General features: G+C 40.7%; 1 protein-coding gene across 1 annotated transcript; it reads right to left on the minus strand.

Annotated features, from left to right (window-relative positions):
- Nucleotides 1-6,171: 6,171 nt before the first annotated feature.
- LOC131536836 (uncharacterized) lies at nucleotides 6,172-13,084 on the minus strand. The gene is made up of 10 exons (XM_058769975.1): nucleotides 12,834-13,084; nucleotides 12,539-12,616; nucleotides 12,287-12,319; nucleotides 12,081-12,167; nucleotides 11,757-11,854; nucleotides 11,533-11,663; nucleotides 10,414-10,521; nucleotides 8,230-8,292; nucleotides 8,070-8,135; nucleotides 6,172-7,872 (listed from the first exon to the last, which is right to left on the minus strand). The coding sequence occupies exons 1-10, from the start codon at nucleotides 12,906-12,908 to the stop codon at nucleotides 7,766-7,768; spliced, it is 846 nt and encodes a 281-aa protein (XP_058625958.1). The 5' UTR covers nucleotides 12,909-13,084; the 3' UTR covers nucleotides 6,172-7,765.

A 13,084-nucleotide genomic window follows, 5' to 3' on the forward strand; every position in this document is an offset into this window, starting at 1 on the left:
TTTGATTAAAACGTTTCATTTTTCTTTTCTTTTCTTATTTTTTTGGCTATGGCCTCTGCATAGTCTCTATTATTTTATAATTACAACTGATAAGCTGAACTGTCAAATCTATGCAAAAAAAAAAAAAACGTATTTACATTTGAATGTATTGTACAAAGCAGGCTACTGGAAATAAACTTACAATGAAAAATACACATTAAGGGGCATTAGACACATTTTAATCTTAACAGAGGAATATTTGTTGTACAAAAAATGAATTTAGAGACGCAATAAATCGTTTACTTGACCGCAACATACTGTTAATTAAATCAATATCGCTTTGCCGTTAAGTGCGTGTCACGCAATCTACATTATGCAGCGGCACCCAGCGGCAGGTGTCAGTCATTACCGAAGGTGCGACACGCACCGCGACAATATCCGTGACACAAGACGCAGTCCATTGACATGTGTCACAGGTTTTAGTGACACATGCCACTCTCCACTGGCACATGCCACTGGAAACCGGAAGTGCCACCGGAAATGTCACTGAGCATAGTGGCATGTGCCAATGGCATCTGTGCGTCAGATGTCATGTCACTTAATGTTAAAACTGCCTCTCCGTGGTGCTGTAGTCCAAACAGAAGTGAGCATCCCTATGCCCTACTCCCTTCGAAGGGCAGAGCCCTTGAAGTGTGTTCTTTAAAGGGTGTAGGGCATTACTGTCTCGTATAAGCGTTTGGAACTCGCTTGGAGAAGGAAATGGACAAAATGTCACCTTGACAACGCTGCGCGTGCGTGCAGCATTAGCTCCAACAATTGTTGCAAATAAATATTTCTTCTTATTGTTATTATTTTATTCAAATATTGTCTAACTGTGTCTTATTTACTATTAAACTTTTTCAAACTAAATTTGCTAACAATACAGTCTTAAATCATATTTTTATCACTGATGAAAATATTTTTGTATTACATAAAAATAAAGAAAAATTTAATTAGCTTATTCTACTTACCTTTGTATGTAAAGTCAAAATAAACCCCAACTTTGCTTTAAAATGCATCGCAAGATCTCCTAAGTGAAGATCACATGATCACAAACGGAAATCACTTCCGTGGAGTGACCATCACATGTTCCCTTCACTAACGGACTTCTGGAAGGGCCCTTCGTGAAGGGAATCAGTTGTTCACTTTCGTTTGGAACGTCCCTACAAATGGCGTCCCCTTCCCGAAGTGCCCTTCAAGGGCGCAAAAAAGCCATTTGGAATTCGCTCTAAGTTTAGCTTTTTAGTTCTGGCGCTTTTATTTAGGCTTCAAAATTCGTCAGTTATATTATTTTGTGAAGATTATCTTGATGGACAAAACGTGTAAGTTTCATGAACTATGACTGAACACCGAGCTCATTTTTTGCGATTATCCAAAAGCCTATGGGAAAATCCTATTGGCTTTTAGTTCGAGGATCCAGTTTCATGCTAACAGCCGATCCACCTACAAAGTGACCATAGTTCCCCACAGTCGCTCCAATGTCACCACCACCGTGCTCCCGACAACTGTTTCAAACTTACTTTTAACATGTTTAGTGAAACGTATTTACTCTGTATATGAATTTTAATCCACACTACATGAACCTTTTCATATAAACTGGAATAAATACAAAACTAGAGCCAAAATAAAACTGAAATGAGTCATTAGTAATAAATAGTATAGTGAATAAATGAAATAATCTGAACTAAAGGACATTTAAAGCACGTATTTCTGTACATTTCGAAATAAGGTGCATTAAAAGTCAATAAATCCTTGATTAATATGAATATTTTAATTAAAAACGTATCCCCGCGTATTTAATCTTTTAAATAACAGTGAGCGAGTTTTTGGATATAAGATTAAACTTATTTTAGTAAACAAAGTACCACATTTCAGCTATCATTTTGTTAGGGTGGGTACACAAAATATTATTTTATCCTTGCTTCTACAATCTCTTTCTAACAACTTCATGCGGCGTACACATTTATTTTTGACGTGGCTTTAAGCACTAAAGCCAGTAAATGTGGTGTTTATGTAATAATCATAATATGAATTTACCTTGTGGTACGAAGACGAAGAGTCTCCACATCAGTAAACGATAAAACGAGCATCTTCCCTCCGAAGACATGTGTTGCATTTCGGGGCAAAGCAAAAAAACATTGTCGAACAACAATATAAAATGCTGTAAACTATTCATTGGTTATCCTAAAATTAATTGTATTATAAATTATACTACAACTGGAAAATACTAAATTGATATACTGTTCGGCGTGATGACGTTTAATGTCTTCGACAGCGCCTGTAGTCCCATTTAGCAGCTTGTTAGCAACCGTCTTTTTTAAGAAACGTAACAGCTTTAAAAAATCACGAGTGGGGTGTAACTGGTGTGTTTTATGTCGTAGAATAAAACGTGAAAGTATCTTGCGCTTGTGTGAACCACGGACCTTATTTAAGGGATTTAACCAAAATCCCATTCAAAAAACCCATTGACTCTGAGACGATGGAACCGGAAGCGCTAAATGCGAACTCGCTTCTGGGTTTTCGCCTACAAAGTGACATCATAGTTCCCCCACTCTATTGAATCACGCCAGTGAAACTGGCCAATGGCGTTCAAATGGGCAAAATATGAGCGGGAATCCCACTCTATATAAGGCAGAGCAATGTCTCGTTCCCTCATCTCAGGGAACCAAGGTTCCGTGAGTAACCGAGAGCGTTCTATATCGATTCGGTCACTCTACACTGCTATGGGAACGTATAAAATCCCGCCGTGTCACAGCGATGGAGCCTGACTCGACTAAGTATGTCAAGTTTCACATTCGGAGCCGTAATGAGAGCGGCAATGATATTGGCGCTCTTGGTAAACACAGCTCAGGTCTACAGGACCTAGTCGAAACCATGTAAAAGTCAGGGGGGGGGGCGTGGCAGCTAGACGATGCCACATCACACCAGGGGCAGAGTTAACTCTGTTGAAACAGAGAATGTGAAATGGCGGCTGCTTTGGCGCTTTCACATATAGATTAGTTGAAATTGTTTAATTTCAATGAAATCATGTGTTATGATGCAACGGTTGTACCGGTGCTCAATAAGCAGAGTATGATGGTGATCAAGTCCTAAAAGATGTGGTGAACTATATCATAACACTGTGATAAACTGATAGGGACCGCATTGAATTGGTGGTGCGTCGATACAGGGTGTATACGACCTAGTCGAAACCACTAATACACATCTCAGATCATAACTGAGGCTGAGTAGGCGTGTGTGCTGCTCACACTGACAGCACATGCGAGGCAAGCGACGACACATCTAGCTTATAAAACCTCGCAAAAGTGCTGGGTGATGACCAGCCTGCCGCCATATAAATGTCCTGAATAGATATGCCATTTGCCCAGGCCCACGAGGACGCGAGTCCACGGGTTGAGTGGGCCCGAACCCCTATAGGACATTCCACGCCCTTAGAGCTATAAGCCAAAGCAATTGCGTCGACGATCCAGTGTGACAGCCTTTGCTTGGACACAGGCAGGCCTTTTGTACGTCCACCAAAACATACAAATAGCTGCTCCGAGAGTCTGAACTGTCTAGAGCGCTCGATATAAGTGCGCACCGCAATTGAAAGGCTGTTATAGCGGCCTCATACACTTTCAATGTGGATGGCATACGACCACTATCAAATCACTCTTGAAGGAAGGCAAGAATTATTGGTATTGGGCAGCTGATTGGGTCTTCGCCCCGCGATACGCACCAACTTGAAAAAACTCTCCATTTATGTGCGTAAAGACGCCTCGTGGAAGGAGTCCTAGCTTCAGATATGTGACCCTGGACCACAAAATCAGTCTTAAGTGTCAATTTTCCTAATGAATAAATAAGCTTTCCATTGATGTATGGTTTGTTATGATAGGACAATATTTGGCCGAGATACAACTATTTGAAAATCTGGAATCTGAGGGTGCAAAAAAATCAAAATGTTGAGAAAATCGCCTTTAAAGTTGTCCAAATGAAGTTCTTAGCTATGCATATTACTGATCAAAAATTAAGTTGTGCTACCAGCATCTCCACCAGTTCTGGGAACCACGGCTGATTGGGCCATTTCGGTGCCACTAACAGAACAGATTCCTTTTCCTCTCTGATTTTGCAAAGCACGCGTGGCAGAAGTTTGACTGGAGGAAAGGCATACTTGTATACTTTCGGGCCAGCTGTAAGCTAGTGCATCCTCTCCCAGGGGAGAGTGTGTCAGTGAATAAAACAGCGGGCAGTGAGCGTTCTCCGCTGATGCAAAGAAATCCACCTCCGCCCTGCCGAACACACTCCAAATCATACTGACTGTCAAAGAGTGTAATCTCCACTCCCCGTGGATTACCCAACCCCTCGACAATAAGTCCGCGCCGTAGTTCAGGCGTCCGGGGACATGTACTGCCCGGATGGAGAGGTGTCGTCGATCTGCCCATTGAAGGAGGTCTCTCGCCAGCCGCAGCAGTGGTCGCCTTGGTGATTTATAAACGCTACCACTTTCATGCTGTCCGTCCTGATGAGAATGTGACGGTGAAGAATGTCTGGGAGAAAGCACTCGAGCGATAGGTGTACAGAACGGAGCTCCAGACAGTTTATGTGCCATGACTTTTCCGTTACTGACCATGACCATCGCATACTGCTCCCCAGCCCGTGCTCGATGCATCTGTCATAACATTCTTTCTCCTGATCACTTGGCCAATAAAAACACCCCAGCGATACAGAGCCATATTGCGCCAAGGGGTCAGCGTATGCAAGCAGTCGTGCGTCACTTTGATGCGCAAGGTGCCCGTGCGCCATGTGTTCTGTGGTACCCGGCTCTTTAGCCAGAACTGAAGCGGTCGCATATGTAGGAGCCCTAGTTTGCACACTGTCGAGGCGGCAGCCATCTGGCCAAGCGTCCTCTGAAAGCATTTTAGCAAGGGAGAACGCCCTAATTTGAAGACTGCGAGAGAGCTGATCAGTTTTTGTGAGCGCTCCTCCGACAGACGCGTTCGCATGTTGATTAAGTTCAGCTCCACTCCTAAAAAGGAGATGTTCTGGCTCGGTACCAGCATGCTCTTTTGCATATTTACAGTCAGCCCTAAACTCTGAAGATGAGCGAGGAGTCTGAACTTTTCGCTGAGCAATGCACTCTCTGATTGGGCTAAGACTAGCCAGTCGTCGAGATAGTTCAGGATGCACATTCCGCTTTCTTTGGCACCAGAAAATAACGACTGTAGAAGCTGCTGTCACGGTCTGTGAGGGGCACTATCTCTACAGCGTGCTTTGTGAGAAGATTGTGTATTTCCTCTCGCAGAACTGAGGCATTCTGCTCCTGTACAGTGGACATTAACACACCGTTGAAACGGGGCAGTCTGCGGAAGAACTGGAGCATGTAGCCGTTCTTTATTGATTTCATAATCCACTCTGATACCTCTGGCAGTGCCTGGCACGCTTCTGTGAACTGTGACAGCGTGCGAGGCGGATTGCACACCGTGAGGGATAACTCGCCGTTGGGGGGCGGGGAGCTTAATACCACACAAGAGTGAGAGTGAGTGATGGGGGAGAGGGGAGTGAAAGGAGGAAAATTGCCCTGATATTGAGGTAAGTTTTGTATGTTTTTCGACTTTATTGCACTGCATAGTGGAAAAGTCAAAACACAAACATGACAATTGCTCTCGCCACCCGCAACAGGCAGGGGGGCGTGGTGAGCACATACAGCGGAGCGAGTGGACTTCTTCAGTGGCTCGTTGGAGCTCTTTGAACACTTCAGGGTCCGGCCCATCCTCATCCAGAGACTTGAGCAACTTGGCCTGATACACCTGGAGTATCGCCATCACGTGCAGTGCTGAAGCTGCTTGGCCCGCCACGGACAAAGCCTTGTCGGCGAGGTTTGCAGTGGCGTGGTAAGGTTTAGAGGGGAGAGACACGTTGTTTCTCACTCTCCAGTTTGCTGCAGCTGAAGGACAGAGATGGGCAGCGACGGCTTCTTCCACGGGGGGGAGTTTGACATACCCCACTTGGTCAGCTCTCTCCACAGAAGACAGGAGGGAGGATCCCGGGTTGTGCACCCGACTGGTGAGCACAACAATCCGACTGGAGGTACCACTTGTCCAGACGGCTTCTGGCCGGCTCGGCAGGAGGCACCCACTCCAAACCGAGGCGTGGATTGAATGAATGAGGCATTTATATAGCGCTTTAGGATTGATAACTAGTCACACAGAAATAAAGTGGTATTTACCGTTATATTTACCGTTATTTTACAAAAGAAAGACACACACAGCCTATTATTCAGTCGTGTCCGTTTCTGTTTATTTGTAGTCACAGACATTTTAGGTCTACATCACATTTAGAAAAAATTAAAATTTCCATTTTCCATTAAAAATACGGCCATGAGTAGCTTTAGCACTCTCTCCAGTGCCAATACATTGTTTAATTTTCAGTTAGAAAAACAGGGACCTCCCAAACAAAAATTAGGTTAATGATTTATGACATATGCAGAACTATATATGAACATCAGGTATAAAGAGAGGAGACTTATTGACAGATAAAATATGTAAATAAATAAATACATCACTTGTCTGATGTTTCAGGCGGTCCTATTTACTATGTTTACCATGGTAATGCGTGCATTTTTTTGCATCGCATATTTCTGTTTTGTTGATAATCTACATCGGATCTCACACAGAAGTTATTTCAAACACTTGCTGCAGTCTGAAAGTGTGTTTTGAGCTAAAATTATTTTACAAGTCTTTAATGTTTATGTTAGCTGGTAACTATATGAAATGATCCGCAGTGCTGACGCTCTCCAGACGCGAAAAAACTCCGACAGTCCCGCTTGTTTAGAACCGGAAGACACTCCCACTTTTGACGCAAGGCCTCATGGGGCGTAGGAAACTTGTGGATTGTTAAGGCTGGTTTGTTTGGAGAGTGACCGCGCGGCGACGCCGGAGAGATCAAAGCTTGTGGCAACTCTGTTTTTCAACGGCTCTGGCTTCAACTGAAGCGCTACATTTTACGCCACATTAAGTGCGCCAGAACGGTATCAATTGTTTGAATTTAGTGTTAAAACTTACAAAATTTGAAAGCTGAGACTGTTTCTCATATCGCAAGCAGGGTTGCCAATTTGGCCTGAGATTTACATGGGCAGAGTGATACATACCCTGTTTGTATGTATGTTGTTTGTTACCTCGTAACAGAAAAAGAAAGGAAATAAATAACCGAATGTTAATATTGTAATTTTTTGGTTACTTCAGCCATGGAAAATTATTTTCTCAAAAAAATTCTCACACTTAAAATGTATTTAATACCTTTATTTTACTTTTATTTGTTAACCTTAGAAATGATTAATTAAAAAATGACATCTAACCAATTTTCCTTTTTTTTTGGAATTTGTGCTTTGGGCTGCATTGGCATTGGACAGTAAGTATAGGGGAAATTATTATGATTTTAAACAATAATTGCTATACAGTCATAGTTTTGTAAAAGTAAAACTGAATAAAATGAGAAGAAATAGCAATTATCCATTGATTAAGGAACTGAAAAAAGAGGTTACTCTTTGAGGTTTACACATTGTATTGAAAAGGTTGTTGCTTTATTAAAGTGATGTTTATTTTGAATTATGACAAATAATAAGAGGCATTAAACTCCACAATAAACATTTAATCACTGATCTTAATGAGCGATCACAGTTTGGAATAAAAAAGGATTCATCATGAAGAAATTTATGCAACAACAAACGTTTATCAACATCTCAGTCTTGCTCACTTGTCACCCATGAGGTTCACAAAGGAGCAGGTTTGACCCAGGCAGCAGATTCACTGTCCAAACAGGCAATCATGTCACTCAGAAGACCACCACTCTCAGGCCTCTCACTACTGCTGTGAGATTCTGCAAAAAAAGTCATTACACATTCACTGGTTTGTTAGGTAAATGACATTTTCAGGTACATAAGAGCGCAAATATTTTAAACTGACCTAGTTATTACTCCTGTCCTGACATATAAAATCCCAGATTCTCTCTTTACTAGAGTAAACACCAATACTGTATGAATGATGACACTCTTCTTGTAATTTTTGAGATCTTACCAACTTTATGTTCAGTCAATTTCCTAATCACAGGGTTTGGGAAATCATAGATGCTATCAGTCACTCCTGTAAATGGAGAACAATTACGACACACTGCGCTGAATATATGAACTTTGACATTGTAAATTTCCAATGTGAGTGGGCAGAGAGTTAGGTCTACCATGCTCTTCCTCATTGGTTGGCCATTTAGAAGGGGGACTGTCATAGATGGCTTCTTCAGCAACTGCAATAAATCATTAGAAATCATCATCAATCAATTAATATTGTAATAGATAAAAGCAATATACAAATATAGCTGCAAGCAGCAATTACGGGGCCAAGCACTCCAAAGGCAAAATGAGGAGCTAGCATGGCATGGAGCATCAGACCAAATGCAACAATGAGTAATAAAAGCAATTTTAGGATAATTGCAATTTAAATGGCTGAAAAATCATAAATACAACCTCTAGTAATATAATTAAGTGGCTTATCTCTTTTGATCAATAGGTGGTCATAATCAAATCATTGAGGTGACAATGGCACACACACACACACAGTTTGTTGTAACATTTTATATCATAATACTCTATTGTAGTCAATGGCAATTTCTTGTTTTGTTCAATTAAAGCGCCACCAAGAGGCACAATCCCACCAAATTTTTATGTGTCCTTAGAGTGTGCCCATACATATGTGTGTCAAATTTGGTGAAAATATCTCATTTTGTTTTGGAGTTATAAACATTTTTATAATTGAGAAAAGAAAAAAATGACTGATGACTTTGTTTGCATTTTTGTGCCACTTACTATCAAAACTTTGGCAATTAGGCATTAGGTTTATACCGCACGCTATGTTCCTACGGTGGTTTCTTGTCGATCCGAGTAACGGTTTCTAAGATATTGGCAAATGTTTTTTAAGCGCTAAAATGCAACGTTGAACAAACTGTAAGGCAAAACCTTGTATGTTTGGTATCGCTGGACTCGGAAAGGATTCAGGAGTCTAAAAAGGTGACTCCAGTGAAAATAAGTCGACCACACCTAAAGTTATAAGCATGTGAATATTTGATTTTATCACTAGGTGGCGCTGACTCAAAACTTCTCAGGCTCCTTCAGGGCATCGTACTGATGACCCATACCAAGTTTCATAACGATGTGTCAATGCATTTGTAAAATATAGCATTTTACTACAAAATTCAAAATGGCTGATGCCCAAAATCGCTGACACGGGAAAACTGGATATGGTTCGACTCGGCATGATGCACCGAATCTAAAGAGACCAGTTTTGTGATTTTTGGCCAAATCCATTGAGAAGTTATGAGCAAAAATAGCCATTTTTCGTATCTCTTGACCACTAGGTGGCACAGCGCCGAAACACTCCAGGCAGCCTCAGGTCATGCTTGTTATAACACCAAGATTGGTCTCAATTCGCCAAACCGCTGTGGAGATAATAGCCTCAGATCCATTTATGCATGCTTTTCGTAGAATTTGTTTGCACGTTATTCGAGAACGGTTTGACTAATAGACTTGAATTCCATAACTTTTTGTCAGCATGGTATGAAGATGATCTGAGCCAATTCTGGTGAAAATCACACTGCAAAAAATACTTTTCTTACTTAGATTTTTTGTCTTGTTCCCAGCCAAAATATCTAAAAATTCTTATATCAAGAAGGATTTTCTAGACAAGCAAAATTTCTTTTGTTGTTTTTTGAAAAAAATAAGTCAAAATTAAGTGAGTTTTTGCTTAAGCAAGAATTTTTTAAATTAAGAATTTTTAGATATTTTGGCTGGAAACAAGACAAAAAATCTAAGTAAGAAAAGCATTTTTTTCAGTGCAGGCAAACCGTCTAGGACGAGTTCGAAAAAGTAGGTTTTAGGAACAATTAAAAATAGCAAAAACACTAAACCTTACGATTTAAAAATTTTGGACTTCATTCGACTCGGCATGAGCCAAGGATTCAGAGGAAATGAGAGAATTTTCCTTCTGTGCCTTATGATTCAAAAGTTATTAGCATAAACATGAGTGAATCTTTGGACAAGTGGTGGCGCTAAAGAGTTTGAGTTAGAGACTCCAAACTTGCTGTGGTTAGTATTGAAACTGTCCTCTATCGGTGTACCAAATTTCACAACTTTCCCTTAAGCGGTTCTATGGGCTGCCATAGACGCAATGGCGGAAGAAGAAATGCAAGAAGAACGCCAATGGATACAACAGGTGCCATCGCACCTTCGGTGCTTGGCCCCTAATAATTTTACCAATGAATCAGTATTACACAGTAGGCAAGGCAAACCTAAATGCAGACATGTGAACATACTATGTTGACATACCAGTTTATACTTAAAAAAGCATTCCCGAAAAAGATCATTATACACACCTTTTCGAGATGGTAAAACATCATAGTCATAGTCTGTCAGTAAAAACTCCTCAGTACTTTGCTCAATTTCATTGTCTGTGTGCAAATTGTCTTGTGTCTCATCAGCATCTGAGGACAAAAATGATAAGAATGATTCTTGTAAGAATATACAGTACACAGACATCCATAAATGTACTTGAGTTCTTTTTTCACAGACACAAGCAAGTAGGGCTCGCTGCAGCCCACAAGATCCAGGGGGCGTGGTTGGATCCACATCTAGGGGGTGGAGACAGGTAGGTTTAGGTATATGTAAGGTGGGAGGAGTTGGATCTGGATCCAACCACGTCCCCTGGATCTTGTGGGCTGCAGCGAGATGCTCCTCGATACAAGAGTGACAAGGATATTTATCTGCTGAAGGGAATAACTTAAAGGGATGGTTCACCCAAAAATGAAAAATCTGTCCTATCTATGTGTTGTTCCAGACGATTAAAATAATTTCTGTCCCTCCACTGAAAGTCCATTACACACATCTGAAAAACCAACATTAAATTGTCTATTTTTGTGTGAACTAACTCTTAATATTTGAAATAGTTTTTCCAATAAAATAAAGGCATTTTATCATTACACTGTTGCCCTCTGGTTTACATAGTTGTGGTCTGACAGACACCTATCTGTTTGTAATTTATCAATACGTCCTCATTGACTGACACCATCGGTTGAGAACAAAACTTTTAACTTGATTAAACGGCACTATTGTTTTCTGTAGAGTGCTTCCTGCAACATCGACACTAGTACTGAACTGAACTGACTCAGGACTAACTACATTGCTGCCTATAGTAGAACTGCTTAGCTGATCGATTAACTTCACACTTTATTGATCTGAACTGACTTGAGCTAAATGACGACACTTGTCTTTTAGAGCTACTTTACAGCAGAATCTGAATATATGAACTCCATAGCTGAGTTTCCATAATTGCTCATAGAAACAACTATTTCCTGTTTATCTCTAATAAAGGTAAATAATAAAGGTGACTTGACCTGACTTGAGACTGACAGTTCTGTTAAAGGTATTACAGAAAAACTTAAAAAGTCAAAGGGAAGTGGAACAGGAGAAAGTCACATCCTGAATGCAGACAGTACCAGCGAAGGACTGGAATGACTCTTGATCAATGGAGAGACATCTGCTGTCCACTGAAGTGCTGCTGGTCTCAGTATTTGATTCTTCACACCGGCTAGACCGAATTTCAGGGTTGTTATCTGGCACCAGCTCCCTAATCTCAATAACACACAAAACACATTCAGAGCATTATAAATCACATACAAAAACCACCACTTGCATGAAGTGTCTTAAAGAGCAGTGGTACCCATTGGTGATAGATCCAGATCTGTCAGGGCCATTGAGCAGCATGGCTTTCCACAGCTGGTCCATCCACTCCTGCCTGATATCAGCTGTATCTGCTGCCTGTTAACACACAGTTCACAAATGTTTATGGACAGAAGGGACATAAAGAGAGCATTCATAATTCTTTCAGTCACAAGCAGCGCAATCCATGTTCCTTTTTTAAACTATTATGACAGTCCTGCTTTACTCTCAACAAAATAACATTGTTCACAGGTGGTTTTTGTAGACCACATCCTCAAACACAGATTACAGACACTCTCTTGATCAACGTAAAAGAAAAACTCACCAGCATTTTCTTCTTCCCATTTTTCATTGTGATCTCAAATAGATAGCGATTGCTCTCAGATCTGCTGACCTCCCGCACAGACTGAACCTGTTTAGCCATTTGAAGAGAACATGTAGTAAACATAGAAGCACATATTTGGCCTTCTAATAATCAGTTTACCAGCATCCACACAATGAAACTCAGATAATATTACAAACCGACTTTACCTCATATATGTAATACTGGCCCCTGAGGTCTAACTGTTAGAGTTCGAGAAAAACAATGGATTAACAGCCATGACAACAAGAGCCTTTGCCAATATGTCAGTAAATTGTATTTTTAATCTAAAGCAAGTGTCCTCAACAGGTGGGCCACCAACACGTTGCACAAAAATACAGTAGTATTTTTATCTGACATCAGCAGTACATTTTTAAAAAGCATCATAAGAATTATTAAACGAAAAACACTTGAATACTTACAGCACTCCCATGTTTTTTAGTGTAGAAAAAGAGAGTTCTATTGTAAAGTCTGAACCAGTAAGTCACCCACCGAAGCCTCTGAGGAAAACACATTCAACCACTGAGCAAAGAGATTCCCTTAGGTGTATACATTATGTAATTATTTTATAAATTCTGCAATAAATATAGACAATATAAATCATTCTGCAACAGGCCTTTTAAATTAACTAAGAATTTAGCAACAACTCTTTTTAGTCACATGGTTCCTGCAAATAACAGACATGAAATGCTAGCAATATGTACATTATAGTCATACCATTCTGTCTTTCCGTTTCTTCAGAAAGCCCTGGCAGAGCGGAGCTGGCACTACTCCTCCAGTGGACATGCTCATGGCTCTTTGTATGCTGAAAGTGTTCACACTTCACCATAATCATAAATCAACATCATGACTTCCCCCTGAAACGGTCACATCCTCACTTCTGATCTTTGTATAATAAAGAGACGCTGTCCTCAGTCAAATGCCAAAATACGGGGGAGGTTCTTGTTAATTTGCTTTGCAGTTCTCGA

The sequence above is a fragment of the Onychostoma macrolepis genome, chromosome 03 (genome assembly GCF_012432095.1).
Source record: "Onychostoma macrolepis isolate SWU-2019 chromosome 03, ASM1243209v1, whole genome shotgun sequence".
Lineage (NCBI taxonomy): Eukaryota > Metazoa > Chordata > Actinopteri > Cypriniformes > Cyprinidae > Onychostoma > Onychostoma macrolepis.

What these genes read in the sequence shown, in the direction of transcription:
- LOC131536836 (XM_058769975.1), bottom strand. Translation starts at nt 12,908, where the DNA reads ATGAGCATGTCCACTGGAGGAGTAGTGCCAGCTCCGCTCTGCCAGGGC. An exon ending in GCCAGTATTACATATATGAG is followed by an intron (nt 12,168 to 12,286) that starts GTAAAGTCGGTT and finishes ATGGCTAAACAG; the next exon opens with GTTCAGTCTGTGCGGGAGGT. An exon ending in ATGGGAAGAAGAAAATGCTG is followed by an intron (nt 11,855 to 12,080) that starts GTGAGTTTTTCT and finishes GTGTGTTAACAG; the next exon opens with GCAGCAGATACAGCTGATAT.